At 36.2% G+C, this 17605-nt stretch overlaps 1 protein-coding gene across 2 annotated transcripts; it reads right to left on the reverse strand.

Moving 5' to 3' along the window:
- Window positions 1-1163: 1163 nt before the first annotated feature.
- SCD (stearoyl-CoA desaturase) lies at window positions 1164-14763 on the reverse strand. Of its 2 annotated transcripts, none has more exons than XM_053450664.1 (6): window positions 14701-14763; window positions 9082-9347; window positions 7687-7817; window positions 6011-6216; window positions 4627-4859; window positions 1164-3420 (listed from the first exon to the last, which is right to left on the reverse strand). In XM_053450664.1, the coding sequence occupies exons 2-6, from the start codon at window positions 9326-9328 to the stop codon at window positions 3221-3223; spliced, it is 1017 nt and encodes a 338-aa protein (XP_053306639.1). In that variant the 5' UTR covers window positions 9329-9347; window positions 14701-14763; the 3' UTR covers window positions 1164-3220. The 2 variants fall into 2 exon arrangements, with proteins under 2 accessions (XP_053306639.1, XP_053306638.1); XM_053450663.1 differs by lacking the exon at window positions 14701-14763 and adding an exon at window positions 12340-12527.
- Window positions 14764-17605: the final 2842 nt, after the last annotated feature.

Genomic DNA, 17605 nt, shown 5'->3' on the forward strand with positions numbered 1-17605 from the left:
ACCTTATAATAATGTGTCTCCATTGTTTCGGTTAAGCAATACATTTGCTGTACAAAAGAATTCAACGAGAGCAAAGGGAAATGTTTTCCCCCAGTTTATTTAAAAAGAGCACTTTTATTGTTTTGTAAGCTGTTGAAGTATGCAAATACACATATAACTGTAAATGTTCACACAATGCTACTGATTACACAGGGGAGCCTTGTAGTACTTTATGTTGTTATCTTAATTATCCATAATTTCTATAAACTGAGTAAAACAGAACTACGTAAAAGCAGTCATAGACAACAAAACATTTGGGGATCAACATGCATTACCCATCCAACAACTTGTTGACCTAGGATCATGTGTCACACAGGTACCACATAATGAAAAATCAATGAAACCTTTGTTTTTCTCTGAAGCTCGACACCACCAACAGAATACAATCTTATGACATGCCTCTAATTCAACAGAGTCTACTGTCACCGATACTTTCTTGTCAATGTAAACCCTTTTGCTGCTTAATATATCTTGTATATGAAATGAGCAGGCAATTAAAGACATGATAATCTTATATCAATCCACTAGAAATCAGTCAATCTCTAGTCCAAAAAAACAACAGATTAAACATGCAACAATCATAAATCCATCCACAATTTCCTCCTTTCTTTATACAAATGCACTCAGTGTCAAACTAGTTTAAACCATCTAGTTCACTCAAAAACTGGTGACACCATTGATGTGTCATTCAGACCTATGTAGTTAACACTTGCAGTGTAATGTTTTTATGCTTAAGTATTGATTACTTTATTAGTTGGTAGAACTTACCAAGAGAAAGGTTAAGTCTATATTATTCAAATTCATAAGTGCTATATGTCTAAGTGCTTTAGTTCAAATGTCATATATGTTCACATACATATACACACACACACACATGTATACATATATATATATATATATATATATATATGTATATGTGTGTGTGTATATAAGTATATATATATATATATATATATATATATATATATATATATATATATATATAGTCTGTACCATGGTACAAAATTTGTCTTTATTTGAGTGTGCTCATTAGAGTTGAAAATTAATACACACTGTTATATAATGGCATATATGGCACAATGAAAAGATGACAGGGGTTTAGAATAAAATCGGAAAAAAAGCTCATGTTTACGTATTTTATTATGCATTTATCATGAACATATTGGGAGATAAACAACACTGGCCATCCAGAAACCATCAACAACTGCATTACGTTTGCTATGATGACCTATATATCATGTTAGGATTTTGGACTGATGATACATTTTTCTTGTGTCATTTGCCCTGTAGAATTCAAAAGCGACATCACATCTGACATATTTATTATGTTAGAGCTACAAATGCACCACATGCAAGGCATAATTTTGAAATTTACATAATTTCTGAAAAAGTGCTAATTTGTTGCTTTGCAAACTCACATTTAACATGACTTTTAACCTGTGGGTAGTAGTGCAGGTGATATATCACCGGGATATATCTCCCGAGAAAAGGGTTCACCTTCGCTTCAGCTAATATTAAACTAAACCATCATAATCCTAATAATAAAAGCGGCCTATATATCTTTTTAGTCTAGCCTTGTCAACCTACAAAACTGAAATTTTATTGGGCAATGTATTTCACTACCTCTAATTTAATTAGAAAGCAAATACCAGGCACTTGGTTTAAGATGCATCAAACACACATGCAAATAATTAGGGAAACATCTCGCAAAAGCTTAAATAAGGATTTGGTGCAATTAAGTGCTATATATCTGTTTTGGTATTTCGTTTAGGGCAACACCGTTGCAAAAGTATCATGGGCTTTTTCAATATTTTTTGTACCAGAGGGACTTGCAACCAAATGCTTTACTATGTGTCGCGCACACCTCTGGCAAAGAATTCAAATGAAAAAATTACAAAATGTTAAATGGTACAGACACCAGCCTGGCCAGCAAAAAGCTCATTTTTTCCATATATGCCTCTCGGAATACTTCAAATCGTCCATTTCACACACTAAACACTTGTTACTATTCACATGATAGTTTTTTGAGTTAATTATCTGGATTAGACTAAAATGATGCAACAGGGGGCAGTTGTTTTGGAGATTAAGATATAAGATCAGTATGGCAGCAGAGTGTGCCCAAAACGGTTCTTGATTTGCAAAAAGTGAAAACTTCTCAGTCATCGATAGTCACAGTACTTCTAGAGCCAAACAGACATCCTTGTAATCTCTGCCTGCCAATTGTCTACAATTTAATCAGTAGTAGTACCACAATGAAGAACTGGCAAGGAGTTTAAACTATTTTCTGTTTTTAAAGAGGCAGAGAAAATCAAATTAAATACAAAAATGTTTTCGATCCCCTCCCCCCATATACAAACTTTTTTTTAAAAATGGCACTTGTTCCACTTGGTAATTGTAATTCAATATTTCTGTAGCGAGCCTGAGAAGCAGTCAGTGATATAAGTAAGAAACAATGTGGGGTTTTGGCTAGTACTTAAGACAGCAATTGTCAAATGTAAGCTCAGAAAAAATAATACATTTATAGATGTTTAAGTACACATGCAAAACAATTACTGAACATTTTTCACTTTAAAAAGTCTACATTTTAAAGTAAGTAGGTAAGTATGCAAACTGTAACTTTTGTTTACTTTCATTTGTGCATTTTTGTAGTCAATCCATTATGGTTAAAAACACCTAAGTGCCTACCAGATTGCTGGACTAAATAACATACCGATTTGATTTATTTTATCTTTCTGCATTTTGCCTGCTTTCTTTTTACTGCAGGGTTTCTTGCAAAATAAAAGGGTTAAAAAAAAAAAAACTATTAGAAAATCTGTTAGAGTAGGTTAGGTCTTGTGGTATTAGACCAATAATTTGTATACCAACTTCAAATGAGAAATGAAGTACGGGGTGAAAAAAGGTGAAAGAAAAAGGAGAACAAAAATATTTGCGCAATACAGTAATAAAAGAGAAAGTAGAATATAAAGAAAACAATTTAGGAAAACACAGAAACAGGAAGGCAAATGGGAGATAAAGAAGCAAGAGACCTTATAATAAGCCCAAGGGTGGAGATATAATTACTTCAAATACATCATTAAATTAACACTGAGTTGGATCATATTACAGTAAAGATATTTAGCTTCCTGCTAGATGTTTTTAATATATTAGCAAACTAAATTTTCTTTTTTCCCTCATTTTTGTTTCAACCACTCCTGTGGCTTCCATCACCAGTGCGCATTTTCCGAGCCAGTATTGTTTCTTTAGATACCATTTTGCAGTCACTGGCCAAGCCCAAGAGGCCCATAAGGTCAATAAAGCATGTGGTCAGGTTTAACCGGATTCCGAATTCACTGGAAGAGTAGTCAAACGGGAACGTGTGATGGTAGTTATGGAAGCCTTCACCTGAAGGGAGAGAACGATTGATTTGTTAAGACAGCTACTTTGCTGCAACTTTTTTGGATGATGTTGTATAATGTAATAGATTAAGTCATAAAAGACACGCTTGTTCATTGATTTTTTGATATGCGGGGCTAGAGATAATTTCCTAGCCCTTTAAAAACCCTCTATCTCTATTCACAGGGATGTGTAAAATGAGCACTGGATTGACATGACTACTGTGAAACACTAGAGATTACCAACAACAAGTGATATGGAAACAGATAGCTAAGCAAATATGCACTGGTCATGATTCAAGTCATGCCTTATCCCCAAAGCAAACATTGTTGGACAGCGTTGCAGTTAGGCATGAAAGCAAAATGGATAAACGGCCTCCTTATGTAATGTATAAATCACCTACAATAGGGACAGTTATACCAATTCTGTAAGAGAGTACTTTTTAAAGCACACTTATAACCTGAACTAATTTCAATGACAATCCCAAGGTACTTATTATGCATGTTACTAATGTGCGTTCAATTTAACACATCTGTTTCTTCTATTCTAAAGCAAGGCATTGGTACAAGGGCGCTAGTATCAGAGAGGATTTGTGGAGGTCATTGGTAGACATGGGTAAATTTGCTGAAATATCCACAAAGCACTGCACAGCTTAAACCCTAGATATTATGTTAATGTGAAGAAAGTACTCTCGTGTCATGACTGTTTAACAGTGACTTAAGTAAACGATAACTACAGCTGTTCATTGAAAATTGTTTGTCTTTGGTCAGTAAGGGCAGATAATATCCTGTATTATCAACACACAGCAGGTTGAACTGTAGGCCAGACAAAATAAAACTTTCCTGACAAAGGCCCTTCCTCTATTTTTCCTTTGAACTGTATTACGAAAGCAGTTTGGTTCCTGGATGAGTTCTTTTTGCTCCTTATTACATTAGTTTATTAAAATGTAAACATCTGAAAGTAAAAATTCCAATGTAATTTTTTAGAGCCCCACATTTACGATGAGGAAAAGGCATGAAGAACGTGACTTCTTAGCACTTCTTGCATTTTTAGAGAATTACACGTGTTTTGAAAATGCTGCAAAATCTGGACTTACAGTTTTAAAAATTAAGTCTCCTGCAGGTTTATATACAGTCTCTGAAAGTACAAACATGCTGGGGAACTTTTCATGTTACAAATTATCAATTATAAAAAAGACAAAAGTTTCTTTCATACCTATAGCTCCCAGGGCAACTAGCGTGTTCTCCCTGGGGTTGATGTTCTTATCATATGGCCGGTTTCCAAACATGTGAGCTGCACTGTTAACCAGCCATGTTGCATTGAGGACTAATGCGTAACGTAGAATGCATGGGATATAGAAGGCAACAGCCAAAGATTCACCCCAGAAGTACCAAGGAATCATGGTGGGTACAATGAAACACATCACCAGGATGCTCTTCTTATAATGTCTGTTAAGGGGGAAAAAACAAAAAAAAAGTCATAAGAACAGAAACTAGTTAGAAATTTGTTAGAAAATTAGTATGTAGGAGCCAAGATCTATACCTTAACTTTTAGAGGATAAACGGCTATATTTAAAAAAAAAAAAACAGTGATGTGCCGATTTGCAGGAGAATTTTGAGTGTTGGTCAGAGAACAAAAAAAAAGTTTATTAATCATTATAATATTTAGGCATCTACAATATAAACCTCATTGTTAATATGGCAGCTTATCTGGAGACCCACAGGACAACAACTAACAAATAATTCATGAAAACAACTAGGGCAGTCACACAGTAGTCTTAGGTGCTGCTGTCAGATTCTAGTTTATAATTTACACTACAAAATACTCATGGTGTGAGTGGGCGGAACAAAGTCAGCTCCAAACACTCCAACCAAAGATTGGCCTGGAGATCTAGGCATCCTATAGACTGTAAGCTTGTGAGTAGGCTTTTTTGGACTTTAGGTTGCAGGCTGTAGTCACTGGTGCTCCCACCAGTCAATAGAAGATATAAAACCAGGATATGACTCCATACCAACAGGGCCCTTTCTACCCAACATATCGGTTTGTCTTTCAGTTCTAGATTTATCATACCCTTTGAACGTATGTAATGTAAGAAGTGCTGCGTAAATTGTTGACACTATATAAATAAAATATAATAATAATAATAGTAATGCTAATGTATACATTATAATAAGTGAAAAAAAGGGTGAGGACTCTATGGGCTGCAGATAAATCAGTAAACGCATCCATATCACAGGCTGCTTTTAGAACACTGGAAATGTTTACAATTCTCATAGCTTTTACACACTGCATCTAGATCGGAGTACATATAGTTAAAATAAACAAATAACACTGAACCTTAGTGTTCTTCAACTGTGTATGTAGGATTAATAACTATTCCTAGCAAACTAAGATGGTTAAAGGTATATTGAGAAGGCAGTGTTGTAAGTGGGAATCAGAAGGTTTTACAGAAAATTTCTATAGAGACTTTATCCTTAGAATAATTTAATGCATCTTTCAGGGATTGGAAAGTTAACTCTAGTTACAGGTGCACTTAAGTTATTAGTCATTAAAATTTCTTACAGGTTGCCACCAAAGAAGATGTGATATGAGCACCTACCTTCTCTGGAACATCACCACTTTGTCCGCTCTGAGATCACTCAAGTCAAGTTTACCTCCTTTTTCTATTACATCTGGGTGCTTCCTCATAAGAAGCCAGCCAATGTGTGAAAAGAAGAAGCCTCGAGAAGCATTGTGTGGGTCTGCATCAGTTTCAGAATATTTGTGATGGCCACGGTGATCTCGAGCCCACTCGTAAATGTCGTTCTATAATTAAGAAATATGCAATTGTGATCTAAGAATGGAGTTACTACAGATCTCACCATCTCACTACTTCAAATGGCCAAAGACATACACATTTGTTTAATGAGGTATGGTTATAGCTAGGGCTAGTGACATGGCTTTAAAAAGCATTTAATATGATTTTGTGGCTTCATAGCTATTTAAGTAACTGAGTGATGCATTTAGAAGAAAACATATATGCATTTTCCTTACACAATTTAACTAGATTTTCTACAGCTTCTATACATATTATTGCCGCTTCCAGGGTTGCACACCACTGCAAAACGCTCACACCCACCAGAAGTCCCAAAGATTAACCACATTCCAAAATGGCAACACTTAAAAGGTATATAAACCTAGGACAGAAAAAGTAGGACAGAAAAAAAAAACATACAAGGTTGTCAACTAACAGGGCCAGGCACCAAAATATCATTATTTTCCAGTTATGGTTGTTTCTACAAATCATATATAACCAAAAGGTTCCTAACTAACTGAATACTATAGTGGTTACTCTAGGTAGCTGCTGGGAGAACTCCATGTTTATCCGTTTAAATACATATTTCTTTGGCATTTATTCACTAAAGGCATAGTTTGCAGTTACAACTCCCTGACGTCACTTTTTAGGGCCAACCTAAATTCTGCTGCAGAATGCATAGTTAAATCTGTAAGATTTCCCAAAATCCCATTGTATTGTGCATTATGGAGGACTAAATCATCCCTTCATGCTGGATATTATTGGCTCTACAAAATAATACGTGAATTCTATGAGTAGCAATCACAACTCTCTTGTTAGCTCTACCAAAAACAAAGCTATTTCGAGAGCGAAAAACATGTATGGGCCAGAGAAAGGCTGTTTTATGTTAACCCCCAACATAGCTTGAATATTCACAATGCCGCTTTAATAAATTAAGTTTATAAAAATGACATCAATTATGTTTCATCTGTAACCTTGCAGGTAGCAAATCGCATACCAGTGCCTGCAGTCTGCCATCTTAACAGGATGTATGCTTTGCCAAGTCATGCCTTGACCTTCACAGTTCTACACTTTTTTATCATGAAAACAAAACATCTGTGCCCTGACAGGCTCCTTGCTCAATGTACAAAAGTCAAACTGAAGCACTTCTTCCAGTGAAACCACTAAATTGTATACATGCACAAATTTAGCACACCTGCTCACCATTCACACCCGAGAGCTTGTAACACTAACTAGTCACATGACCCCGGGGGGGGGGAATGGTTAGTTGGGCCCAATTTGGACATTTCCACTTAGGTTTAGACATTAATGGCCGTGTGTTGAGTTATTTTGAGGGGACAGTAAATTTACACTGTTATACAGGCTGTACACATGAAAAGATATAATAAAATATTTACAAAAATGTGAGTGTGTACTCACTTTTGTGAGATACTGTATATATCAAAAATATAATGTTCAAGTATGTACATTTCGAGTTTTACCTGAAATGCCATGGAGTTTGCAACTGCCAAAAATATCCTTAAGGGCAATTTGGCCTTGTAAGATCGATGACTCCAGAGACGATGTGCGCCAGCTGTCACTCCCAGTGCACTTGACATAAAGCAAAAGATTGCTGTAGGAACAAAACCACATAAATATATTTAAATAATAAAATGATAACACATAGTATAATGAGAAAACACAGCTAGAACGCATAACACATGCAAATTATACATAAACAGATGGGTTTTTTTAAAAGAATACATGATACCAGTAACAATAGAGCACATCCGGCTTTTTAGAATTAATCTAATGTTTCAAACATTCTCTGGCCATGGGGCTGCCATTAGACAAATTCAGATGTGGTGAAAGCAAAGGAAAGTCTTTTTTTCTCACTGGGTGCCAAAGAATCAACATCTAGAAATGTTTACATGCATGTTTTCTTAGCAAATAAAATTTGTATTTTACGCTGTCTGTAAAAATATAATGCAAAAAAAATGGTATCAGCATTTGTGTTTATGCACAGCCAGGAAGACCAGAAAGGATTTTAACCTCAGCCACATGGAAATGCTTCCTCACCTGTTCAAAAAAAGCCTGAATGTTAAATTAGCAAATTGATGCCGTGAAAATTTTGGGTTTTTTTCCAGAAATGTTGAATATTTGACCTTTTGGGTGGTGGGTATTAATTTGTTTCTATGGTAATTGCAATACATTTGCAATATTACCCCTTAGTTGTAAATCTGATAGCAAAAATACTGTCATTTCCACTAAATCTATAAAAGAGTTGCACACTGATGGCTTTAAAAATTGATTTTGGTACAAAGTTTAGAAAAGGAATAACCTCTTGGCAAAACACAGCGTTTATTGTGATACTCATTGGGAGACTATATATATAAAATAGTCTTGGTGAAGTTGTGATGGGAGTGGCAATGAGTCATTTGACAAGATAAATGATATTAGATTTAATGATTTATGGATTGTTTCTAATAGAATGTAAGGAGCAAATAGCTTGTTTCACAAGTTTCACAGTTTGACATCCCTAACTTTATTGAAAGACGATAAGGGAAGGAAGTAGCACAGTATTACTACTGACAATCATGCTTAAAGAGTTAATCCAACAGTAACAATAACATTGATATTAAAAAAGAGCCTATTATCTCATAATACAATGTCCACTATGTCTATTTGAGCAGCCATCTTTTAACGTTAACTTTTCCCATTTAAGCCATATGCCCAATCCCCCCAATGTGTTTATTGGAAAGCTGGAGTCTCAATGACACTTCCTGGTTGCTGTCATATTACAAAATGTGGTGGATGGAGATATTCCATCTCTAGATATAGTTTTTTTTTTCCTGTGTAAACTTTAGGTATATATTATACAGTAGGACATTGCTTACCCCAAACCAGTGTGAGAGGCTTTGCTGATGGCAAATAGAAAACCCCGTACAGCGCTCCAAGATGCAGTAGAGACATCAGTATGACATTCCTCCACACTATTACCATGGGTGGCTTTGGACCTGCCTTCTCACAGTAGGTAGTATCAAAGATGTCATCAGTCATTACTCTATCGGCTCCAATGTCTTTTGCTGTTACAGTTTTGGTTTCCACACATGTCCCAGAGGACTGACTCCCCCCAAACTTCATTTTCAAAAGCTGAAAAGGGCTTGTAAAAAAAGAGAGAAAACCCAATATTAAAAAAACAGTATTATAAATAGTGTTTAAAAGCTGGCCTGCATTGAAGTCATAATTGACAATTGGATTAACACACTCCATACTATGCAGTCTTTCTAAGAATGAATTTTGCCTTAGAACGCTAGTGTTATAGATCTGTATCCACCAATTGTGGCATAGAAACCACTTGTTAACATTGCACCTTCTGTTTACTCCTTACATGTGTTTGAGAATATGTGTTTATACTTGCAATTGAAGTTATTCTTTAAATTGAACAATGAGAATAATTGGTCCAGCAAAGATTTGGTCAGCTGATGAATCCCAGACACAAGCTCCGTGAAGCTCCTTCTTGTGCTTCCACCTACTGTTGGTTTATGGCCGCATATTCAAGCAAGACATCAGGGGGGGGAAGCACTAACATCATGCGGCAGATAATTTATTTATTTCTCTTCTGTAAATGCTAATTAATAATACTTGTGCTTTAACAGAACAGTAAAACAGCATTATTAGAATGTATTATTTTGTAGTTTATGTAGCATTGCTCTGCTCTGCCTCCCTGTTTCTGACATTGCATAAGTGATGTTTAAGGGTCTTCCAGGGGACTGTGAGTAGTTGCAGGAGGTCAGACTGTTGTGATGTTTCACATAGAGGTGGGTTACAGGACTCAACTCTAGAATCTCAATAAACATTTTAATGCAGGTTTAAAGTGACAGGGAGCATTCATGAGAAAAATAAAATGACAGGCTTATTTTATTTCTCTTACACGACAGAGCATACATTCAGAAAAAAATGCTGAAACTATAGTTTAGCTGGGATAAACAGAAAACAGTTGATTTGATCCATCAGATCTTAATCTACATAGACCCAGAAGATTTCAAGATTTTCATGCCGAAAATGCTCATCTGGGTGAAAAACTACAAATTCAGTTAACTAGATTTTAATCTTTATTTCTAACACAAAAAAAGAGAGTATGTGTCAACAAAGATACTTTTCAAAGTGAACTCCATCCAAACATACAGTTGAGGTGTTTTTGAAAGCCACTTTGGCTCCTTGTGGGAGGCAAAACATATGATTATCATGAGTAATTTTATAGATGCACGCTAACTTGTAAAACACATGGGGACAGCGATTCTCTAATGCTGAAATAGATTATGTGTTGCTGGCTGGTGCAGGAACTGCCTGTTTAATATGACTTGGTGCGCATTAATGTTTGGTGTCATTAATGTGTCAGCATATTGAAATTTAACTAAGCATACTAAAATTGTTAAAAAAAAATGTAAACAATTCCAAAAATATATAAAACCATAATACAATTAGAATATAACATTATTATATAAAAAGAAGAGTTTTCATTGTTTAAAAAAAATGTATTTATCTAAACTCAGCCAAAACAAAGCACCTATATTATTGTTTTTATCTTTTAAACATTAACAGCTATCTAAATTCCCATTGAGGATAAAGCCAGATGATAACAAAATGTGATCTCCAGTAGCTTTCAGCACACTGGCAGGGAGTGGCCAGCCATTACAGAAAATTGTTGTAGTTCTGACTTTGGCCATGACATACAATTAGAGGTGTGATTGTTTGTCAGAAAGGCAAGCAACAATGGGAACCTTGTATACTACAAAAAAAATAAAAAAGCATAACCCAATTGTGTGTTCATTTAGGGGAAATGGAAGCCTTTATTACTGTTTAAAAACAAATAGCCATTCATAAAAAATAGCAAAATGTAAACCTCTAGAAATGCAATTTAATGTATAAAGGTAACTCTTACATTTTTGAATACTGCATTGTTAGCCTAAAACTCAAATGAGAAAATACCTAAAATATTGAATGCACAAGTGGGATCTCAATGAGTCGCTTATAAAGTCACAAATAATGTGTGTTTTCTCTGCACAGTTAAATGACGACACCACCTACAGATCATAACAGGAGAAAGACAGAACATGTACACAAAGGGAAAACTTCCAGAAGAAATCACTAGTAACATATTTGTTGTACCAAATAATCAAGCCTGGCTTTGTAATAACTATTTGAATACCGGAACCGTATATCGCCCCTCTCATATATAGTAGACATTACTATTTATGCCATGGTAACACATCACCTTATAGAACTGGAAGAATAGCTAATTCAAATAAAGTTTGTAAACAGAACCTTTGTTTGCCAAATACAATGAAGGAGGTAAGATATGTAACAACATGCATAATAACTGCATGTATTTGTTATTCGAGGACTGGCTAATCCCATTTGAGGAGTAGAAGAGGTTAGGTACCTGGTCTACAGAGTGGTAACAGTACCTGTGGGGTGGTCTTTACATTGTAACATAAGATTAGGAGAAATTGGACCCTGACTGCAGTCCGGTATAAAAGCAAAGTTCGATTCAATTACAAGGAGATGGGCCTACTAGATGCAGGTGGAGCATTGCTGCATTGAACATGGTCTTTTCTTACACGCAGGAGGAAAATCCAGCCCTTCCATGACATAACTCTCACTAAAAAAGGTAAAAAATAAAACCCAAGACCTCATTCTAATATTGTTATATTCCATTAGCAGACTATTGCAGCCACATCGGCAATAAACGAACAAAAGCGGGCTCCATTATGCGGCAATACAACATAACATAAAAAAAACATGAATTCAAGCATTTGAATGAAGCATCACCTATTTATTTCTATTCTTTTAAACCTCGTCAGCTCCCTCTTGCCTTATTCCAAATACATTCACTATTATTTTCACCATTTTAAGGTACCCTGGAGCTGGGTTTCAAAACGAATTAAGAATTTATTTTTTGTTGCAATATAAAATAACAGAGAGAAAATAGAAGCGCATAGATGATTTTTAAGTAACGTCACAAAAATGGCCGAAAGTGACAAAATTCAAATGAATGCAAAAAGAAAGAAAAAAACGAAAACATCACTGCACAGCAATATCTTTTTTTAAGAAAACGTCATTGTGCCAACTAAATCAACGCGGCAGGTTACCTTGTCTCTGCTGCGATTCAGGTGTGACAGTATATACGCAGTATCTCAGGCTGAAAGGAGGATGCGGAGCTCGCTCTCCTGTGACTCCCAAAGCGTATGCAGGAATAGACAATGCGCTGACCTCCCTGCAACAGAATGCAGCTATTGGCTAGACGGCTTCAAGCATCTGATCCCCCTGCTGACGATGAAGGGATTGAAATGATAATGATGCCTGTACATTTATTCCAGTAAAAAGTCTCCAAATTCGATTGGCTCAGAGGAATTTGGTGCCACACTCTCTTACCAATTTCATTGGTCCCCAGCAATCTGCTGACTGCAAAGGCGCCTCTCCGAGCCTGAACGCTGCAGGCACTGCGCATGCGCACTTTTACCTTAGAGCTCAGAGCCTGGGGATTTAATTCTTCCTCTCTACCGTGAATAGGAAGCGATTGAAAACCTGCTGCGCTGATGTGTCAAGTCAATGACCTACAGTTACCTCCGAAACAGCGCGTGGGTCACTCGTCATGTCCATAATTGCTGCTTACACAGTGTCTCTCAGACTCATAAACATTGTATGCCTAACAATTGTGCCTCCGCAAGCTGAGTCTGCCATCTTTTAGAATGAAAAAGTTATGAGTGCCGTGATAGTTTCATACACGAGTTCATGTTAAGCTGATATCTTTTTTTACATGGGCCTTGTTCTATTTAGATTTTTTTTATCCACTAAAATAAATATTTTGATCTTTTGCAGCTCTGACATCACAAATGCTTACACCAAATACACTGAGGGTATGTGCTACAGTAGTTTAGTAGCTAACAGTAGTAATACTATAGTAGCTTAGTATGAAGCAGAAGAAGGTAAAGAACAAGCAGGAGTAGGATGGAACCTGATTTTAAGCACTTCATCTCAGCATCATTTAAAAAGGACAGACTAGATGCCAATGGTCTTCTTCTGTATCCATGTAAGCACCTGCATCTCCAGAAGTGGCCCATCTCAGTTTCTGTGCTGGATAGCAAGCTGAGATCATTAAAGGGACGCCCCAGCCATCATATCCCCTTTAATTTATATGATAGCTGCAAGCTCCCTTTACATTTTCATGGCGTTCCACCTTGCAAATGGATAGAGTACTTTTGCCCTTGCACCTTAGCAATTTTCCATGCCCAAGATGTGCATAGCTGTGCCGTGAGCGTCCATCTTCCATGCCCAAGATGTGCATCCCTGTTTTTATAAAGCAACAGCATGTGCAAAGTACAGCAACTCCGTCAAGTGTATTTTCTCATCATAAAAGTTATTTTTTGTTGTTTAGATCTTTTAAAAGATCTCATGTAGCTAGAGTCTTGAAAAGTGGTTTACGAGTCATGTGTAGAGACAGACGAGCTCTAGAAGTCCCATCTGCTCAGTAGTTCTGTTCAAAAATGGCTTTCATTTCAGCCAGATTAAGATTCCTGGGCCAGTTAATATATTCACAACTCTTGTCAGTTTACCTTTCTTATTTTCTGTACTTCCCTCCCTGTCTAGCTAGGAAACCTGATGACTACTACAGATTCAATTTTGTGGGTCTTTCGGTCGTAACATTTGGTGTTATTCATATGCCAAGAAAATGCTTACAGTCCTTTACTCTACATTATCAAAGGTCCAATCAAGTAAATAAGTGATTGCTTGTGACAGAGGGATATACTGTGACTTTGGTCAACCTAGAGCACATTAGTATCCTCATACAGGGTCTAAGCTGCTTGCAAAGAGGGGCAGAAGGTAGGGTTACATCATTTTCGGGTTACCATGTTTTTGTTTCTTAGACAGTCATTATAAGCCTGGATGCCATTGAGTGTATCCTTAAACCTTGTATGTGATATAGTACATATATAGTATGTGATATAGTACATATAGTTAAAAGAGAATCTGGTGCAAAGTTTGGTCATATCACCATAGTAACCAATGGTTCTGTTGACACCAATTAACCATGATAAATTAGCAAGAGCTGTGCCCTCTTCTCCTTCTGTAACCCAATATATTTTAACGGGTTGATGGAATTGTCAATTTTGCACCTGAACAAATAAAATTGACTGCATGTTAATGTTATTGTTAATTTCACTCTTCTCCTTTCTATAGTGATAAGACAAGTTTTCAAACTTTGCAACTGAACTAATTTTATACATACATACTCCTCTAGCTGTTCCCTCACTATCTCTCTATTTGAAATAAGTTAAGTGCAAGTGCAATGGAAGCGTTATGGCAATTATCCATTTACTGGAAATGATAATAAACTCTGATGATAAATCTGTTGTTAGGTATTGGAAACTTAATTTTTATAACATTTTCTATTTGACAGCTAAACTAATATATATGCAACACATAACAAAACACAGACTTTGGTGACTCACCAGAAAAGTTTCAAATAGAAAGAAGATCTCTGTGCTTCTATGGTAGATTATGACAAACCCCTTTCCAGTTCAGTTTGCAGAGTTGGACTGTCAGAGGCTGTGACAACATCCAACTTTTATATACCGGAGCTCATATCTGCATGTGATCTGTTATTAATTAGAAGGCCATCCTTCTGGGTGGGAGAAAAATATCACCAGATAATGAACATGCCAGAAGCACATCACACACACCTGCACAAAGCACATTGTAAGATGAGTAGTTATGCCAAGTAATGGCGTAACATATTTAGTGATTTAGGGAGGTTATTGTAAAAAATACTTATGGTAAATTTACCTTTATAGTGCGATGTGGTATTTGTTCATTGTAAATTGCACTGATTCACAGTACTTATTATGTATGTTTGACCTAATGAATGGATTATACCGATGTTTTTGCCCTGGCTGTATTGCAGTGCACTGCCCTAAGATAATGTGTATTGTGTTTTTGCATAAGTGCATACATATGTAAAGTATGTCATAATTGCTGTACATACAAATCAGGTAAAAACACCTGTATACATTTCCAATACAACATACATTTCCAATATTTCTATTTGGAAAATATAATTAAATAATGCAGACTGGGAACAAGGGCACACGAGGAATGGGCATAGGTCCTTGTTGTGCCCCAGCAACTACCAAGCCTAGGCTGGACTTTAGGGACGCCAGGCAAATTACTAGTAAGGGGGCAGTTTACTGGCCTTGACAACCCAGAAGAATGTACAATAAAATACTTTTATCAATTCAATCAATTACTTACCTTAATGTGCATGTGCACAGATAGGTCCTGAGCTAGCAGTATATTATGTATCAAGGGATGTGTTCAGCCAAATTCATCTCCTGCAGGTAACAGCTGGATAGAGAAAGGGGTAAATGTGCATGGGGTAATTCTGGAGAGTTCCATCCCATACATTTACAAGTAAGGCACCATGTTCATTAAAAGGGACCTCAGCTATCACATGAATTAAAGTACATGTGATAGATGGATGAACTGTGCTTTTAACATGTGGATGCGCCGCTGTCATTTATTGGCCTTAAAGTGTCACAGCCAATTTTACCTCTCCAGTCTGGAACTGGCCACTAATCATTTCTGTGATTATTTATTACCAGGTGTGTACAAGTTAACACTACATTTATTTTCACGTGTTAATTAGCGTCTTACATTTGCAACATAGCAAAACACTAAAGTCTCAACATTGTGAATGTATAGCCACCTTTTCTATGCCCTACAAGGCAGTTGGTACTTTCGAAGGGCAATGTGCCCATTCAGCGCTATAATTGCTTATATTATTTTGACAGAGCTCCTTTACACAGTATGCCACTCCAATGGAGGTCCATGCCTGGCTATGGGCTTTTGGGGATTTCAGAATCACCTATTCTAGGTTATAAAGCATAACATATTAGCTATAGGAATGGGAGCAATAACCAAACACTGACCTCTACTGGTAGTTGTATTTTAGACCATATATCTACTACAAGCATAGAGAAAAATAATAGGTACTCTTATGAAACGAAGCTTGGCAAAGGATTGGATTTGTTTGGCAGATGATATTTGAGAGAAAGTAAAATAATGTCATAGATAGCAGACAGGTAGCTATGCTGCTTTGCCCTTCTTCAATAAAACATTGGCATGCAGCAACTATGGCCTCTAGCAAGATTATACAACATGACAAAGCAATTACTCCAAGAGAGCTTGGAATGACGGATTGCTGGCCCAGAGGGAAAGTAGAGCCAAGTGGCCAGTGACTTATCTGCGAAATCACAATTCAGAATCCCCGCTATGCATTCATTCTCTTTCCATGCACAAAATATTTGCCTTGCAAAAGATTTGTGCATGCGCACATTGCTTTCCGATTTGCTGTGATATATTTTAAATATTTTATGAAACTCTTTGGGGCAATAAATTGTTTCGTAACCATATTTATTGATCTGAGATTAATGCCAGAAAGGTATCAAGCTAAACTGAAAAAAACACTTCAAAAAGGTAAAGGAAAGGTGAAACACATAACTGATGACAGAAGGCAAAAAAGCCCCGTCTTGGTGCATGTGATCCATTAGATTTACGTTAGCTAGGCTTGCAAGATGAATTTGGGGAAAGCATAGGAGAAGCAGAACAGTAATAAGGCCAATAATCAGTCATACCCACATTGCATAGACAACTTTATCTATTTAGGTTGTCTTTGTATGCATGGATAATCAAATCTTTCCCAAAGAGTTTTCAATGGATTAATGTTTAATAAGTGTAAAAAACATAAAAATGTACTGACATTGTATGTGACATTTTTGTTTTCTTAGGCTTCTGCCAAGTTTGATATTGCCAAACTGGATTATTTCTAGTCATCACATTTATTTTGGACTAGAGAACGTCTGGATGAAGCAATGTCATCACACAAGACAAAGTTCATACCTCTGTGGTAACATGAATGAGGAAACTCATCTTGCTCATCTCCAAAGCAGGGTAAAGGGTGGTTTTAAGTGAAGTAATGTATTAAATGATTGGATGAATATGCTTTGTGAGTTCACCACGCAAAGTTCAAAACCATGTGGAAATTACTTTGAGAAAACACCCCCTTATCTCAAGAATGGGTAAAGGTTAATTTTGAGCCACCTTTTACTGAGAGAAAGAAAAAAAATACATAAACATTAATTCTAATAACCATAAAAATGAATGTAATAACTACTTGGCCTTTTTAGTCTGTCCAATTTAAACCTACATATTTATTGGTTATTCAGGATAGCTATGAATATATCCAAAGGTTCTTTGAGTTTGTTTACCGTGCTAGTCTTTACCAATCACATACTTTTTATGGCACCATTATAGTGTCCTATCTGTTACATTTCTCTTTACTGAATAGCTGTAATAATG

The sequence above is a fragment of the Spea bombifrons genome, chromosome 11, assembly GCF_027358695.1.
Source record: "Spea bombifrons isolate aSpeBom1 chromosome 11, aSpeBom1.2.pri, whole genome shotgun sequence".
Classification (NCBI taxonomy): domain Eukaryota; kingdom Metazoa; phylum Chordata; class Amphibia; order Anura; family Pelobatidae; genus Spea; species Spea bombifrons.

Excerpts from the sequence above, each read along its gene's own strand:
- SCD (XM_053450664.1), bottom strand. The coding sequence starts at position 9,328 with ATGAAGTTTGGGGGGAGTCAGTCCTCTGGGACATGTGTGGAAACCAAA. Across the intron at positions 4,860-6,010 it reads GTGGTGATGTTCCAGAGAAG|ACATTATAAGAAGAGCATCC; the intron begins GTAGGTGCTCAT and ends CCCCCTTAACAG. Across the intron at positions 3,421-4,626 it reads AGTTGCCCTGGGAGCTATAG|GTGAAGGCTTCCATAACTAC; the intron begins GTATGAAAGAAA and ends CTCTCCCTTCAG.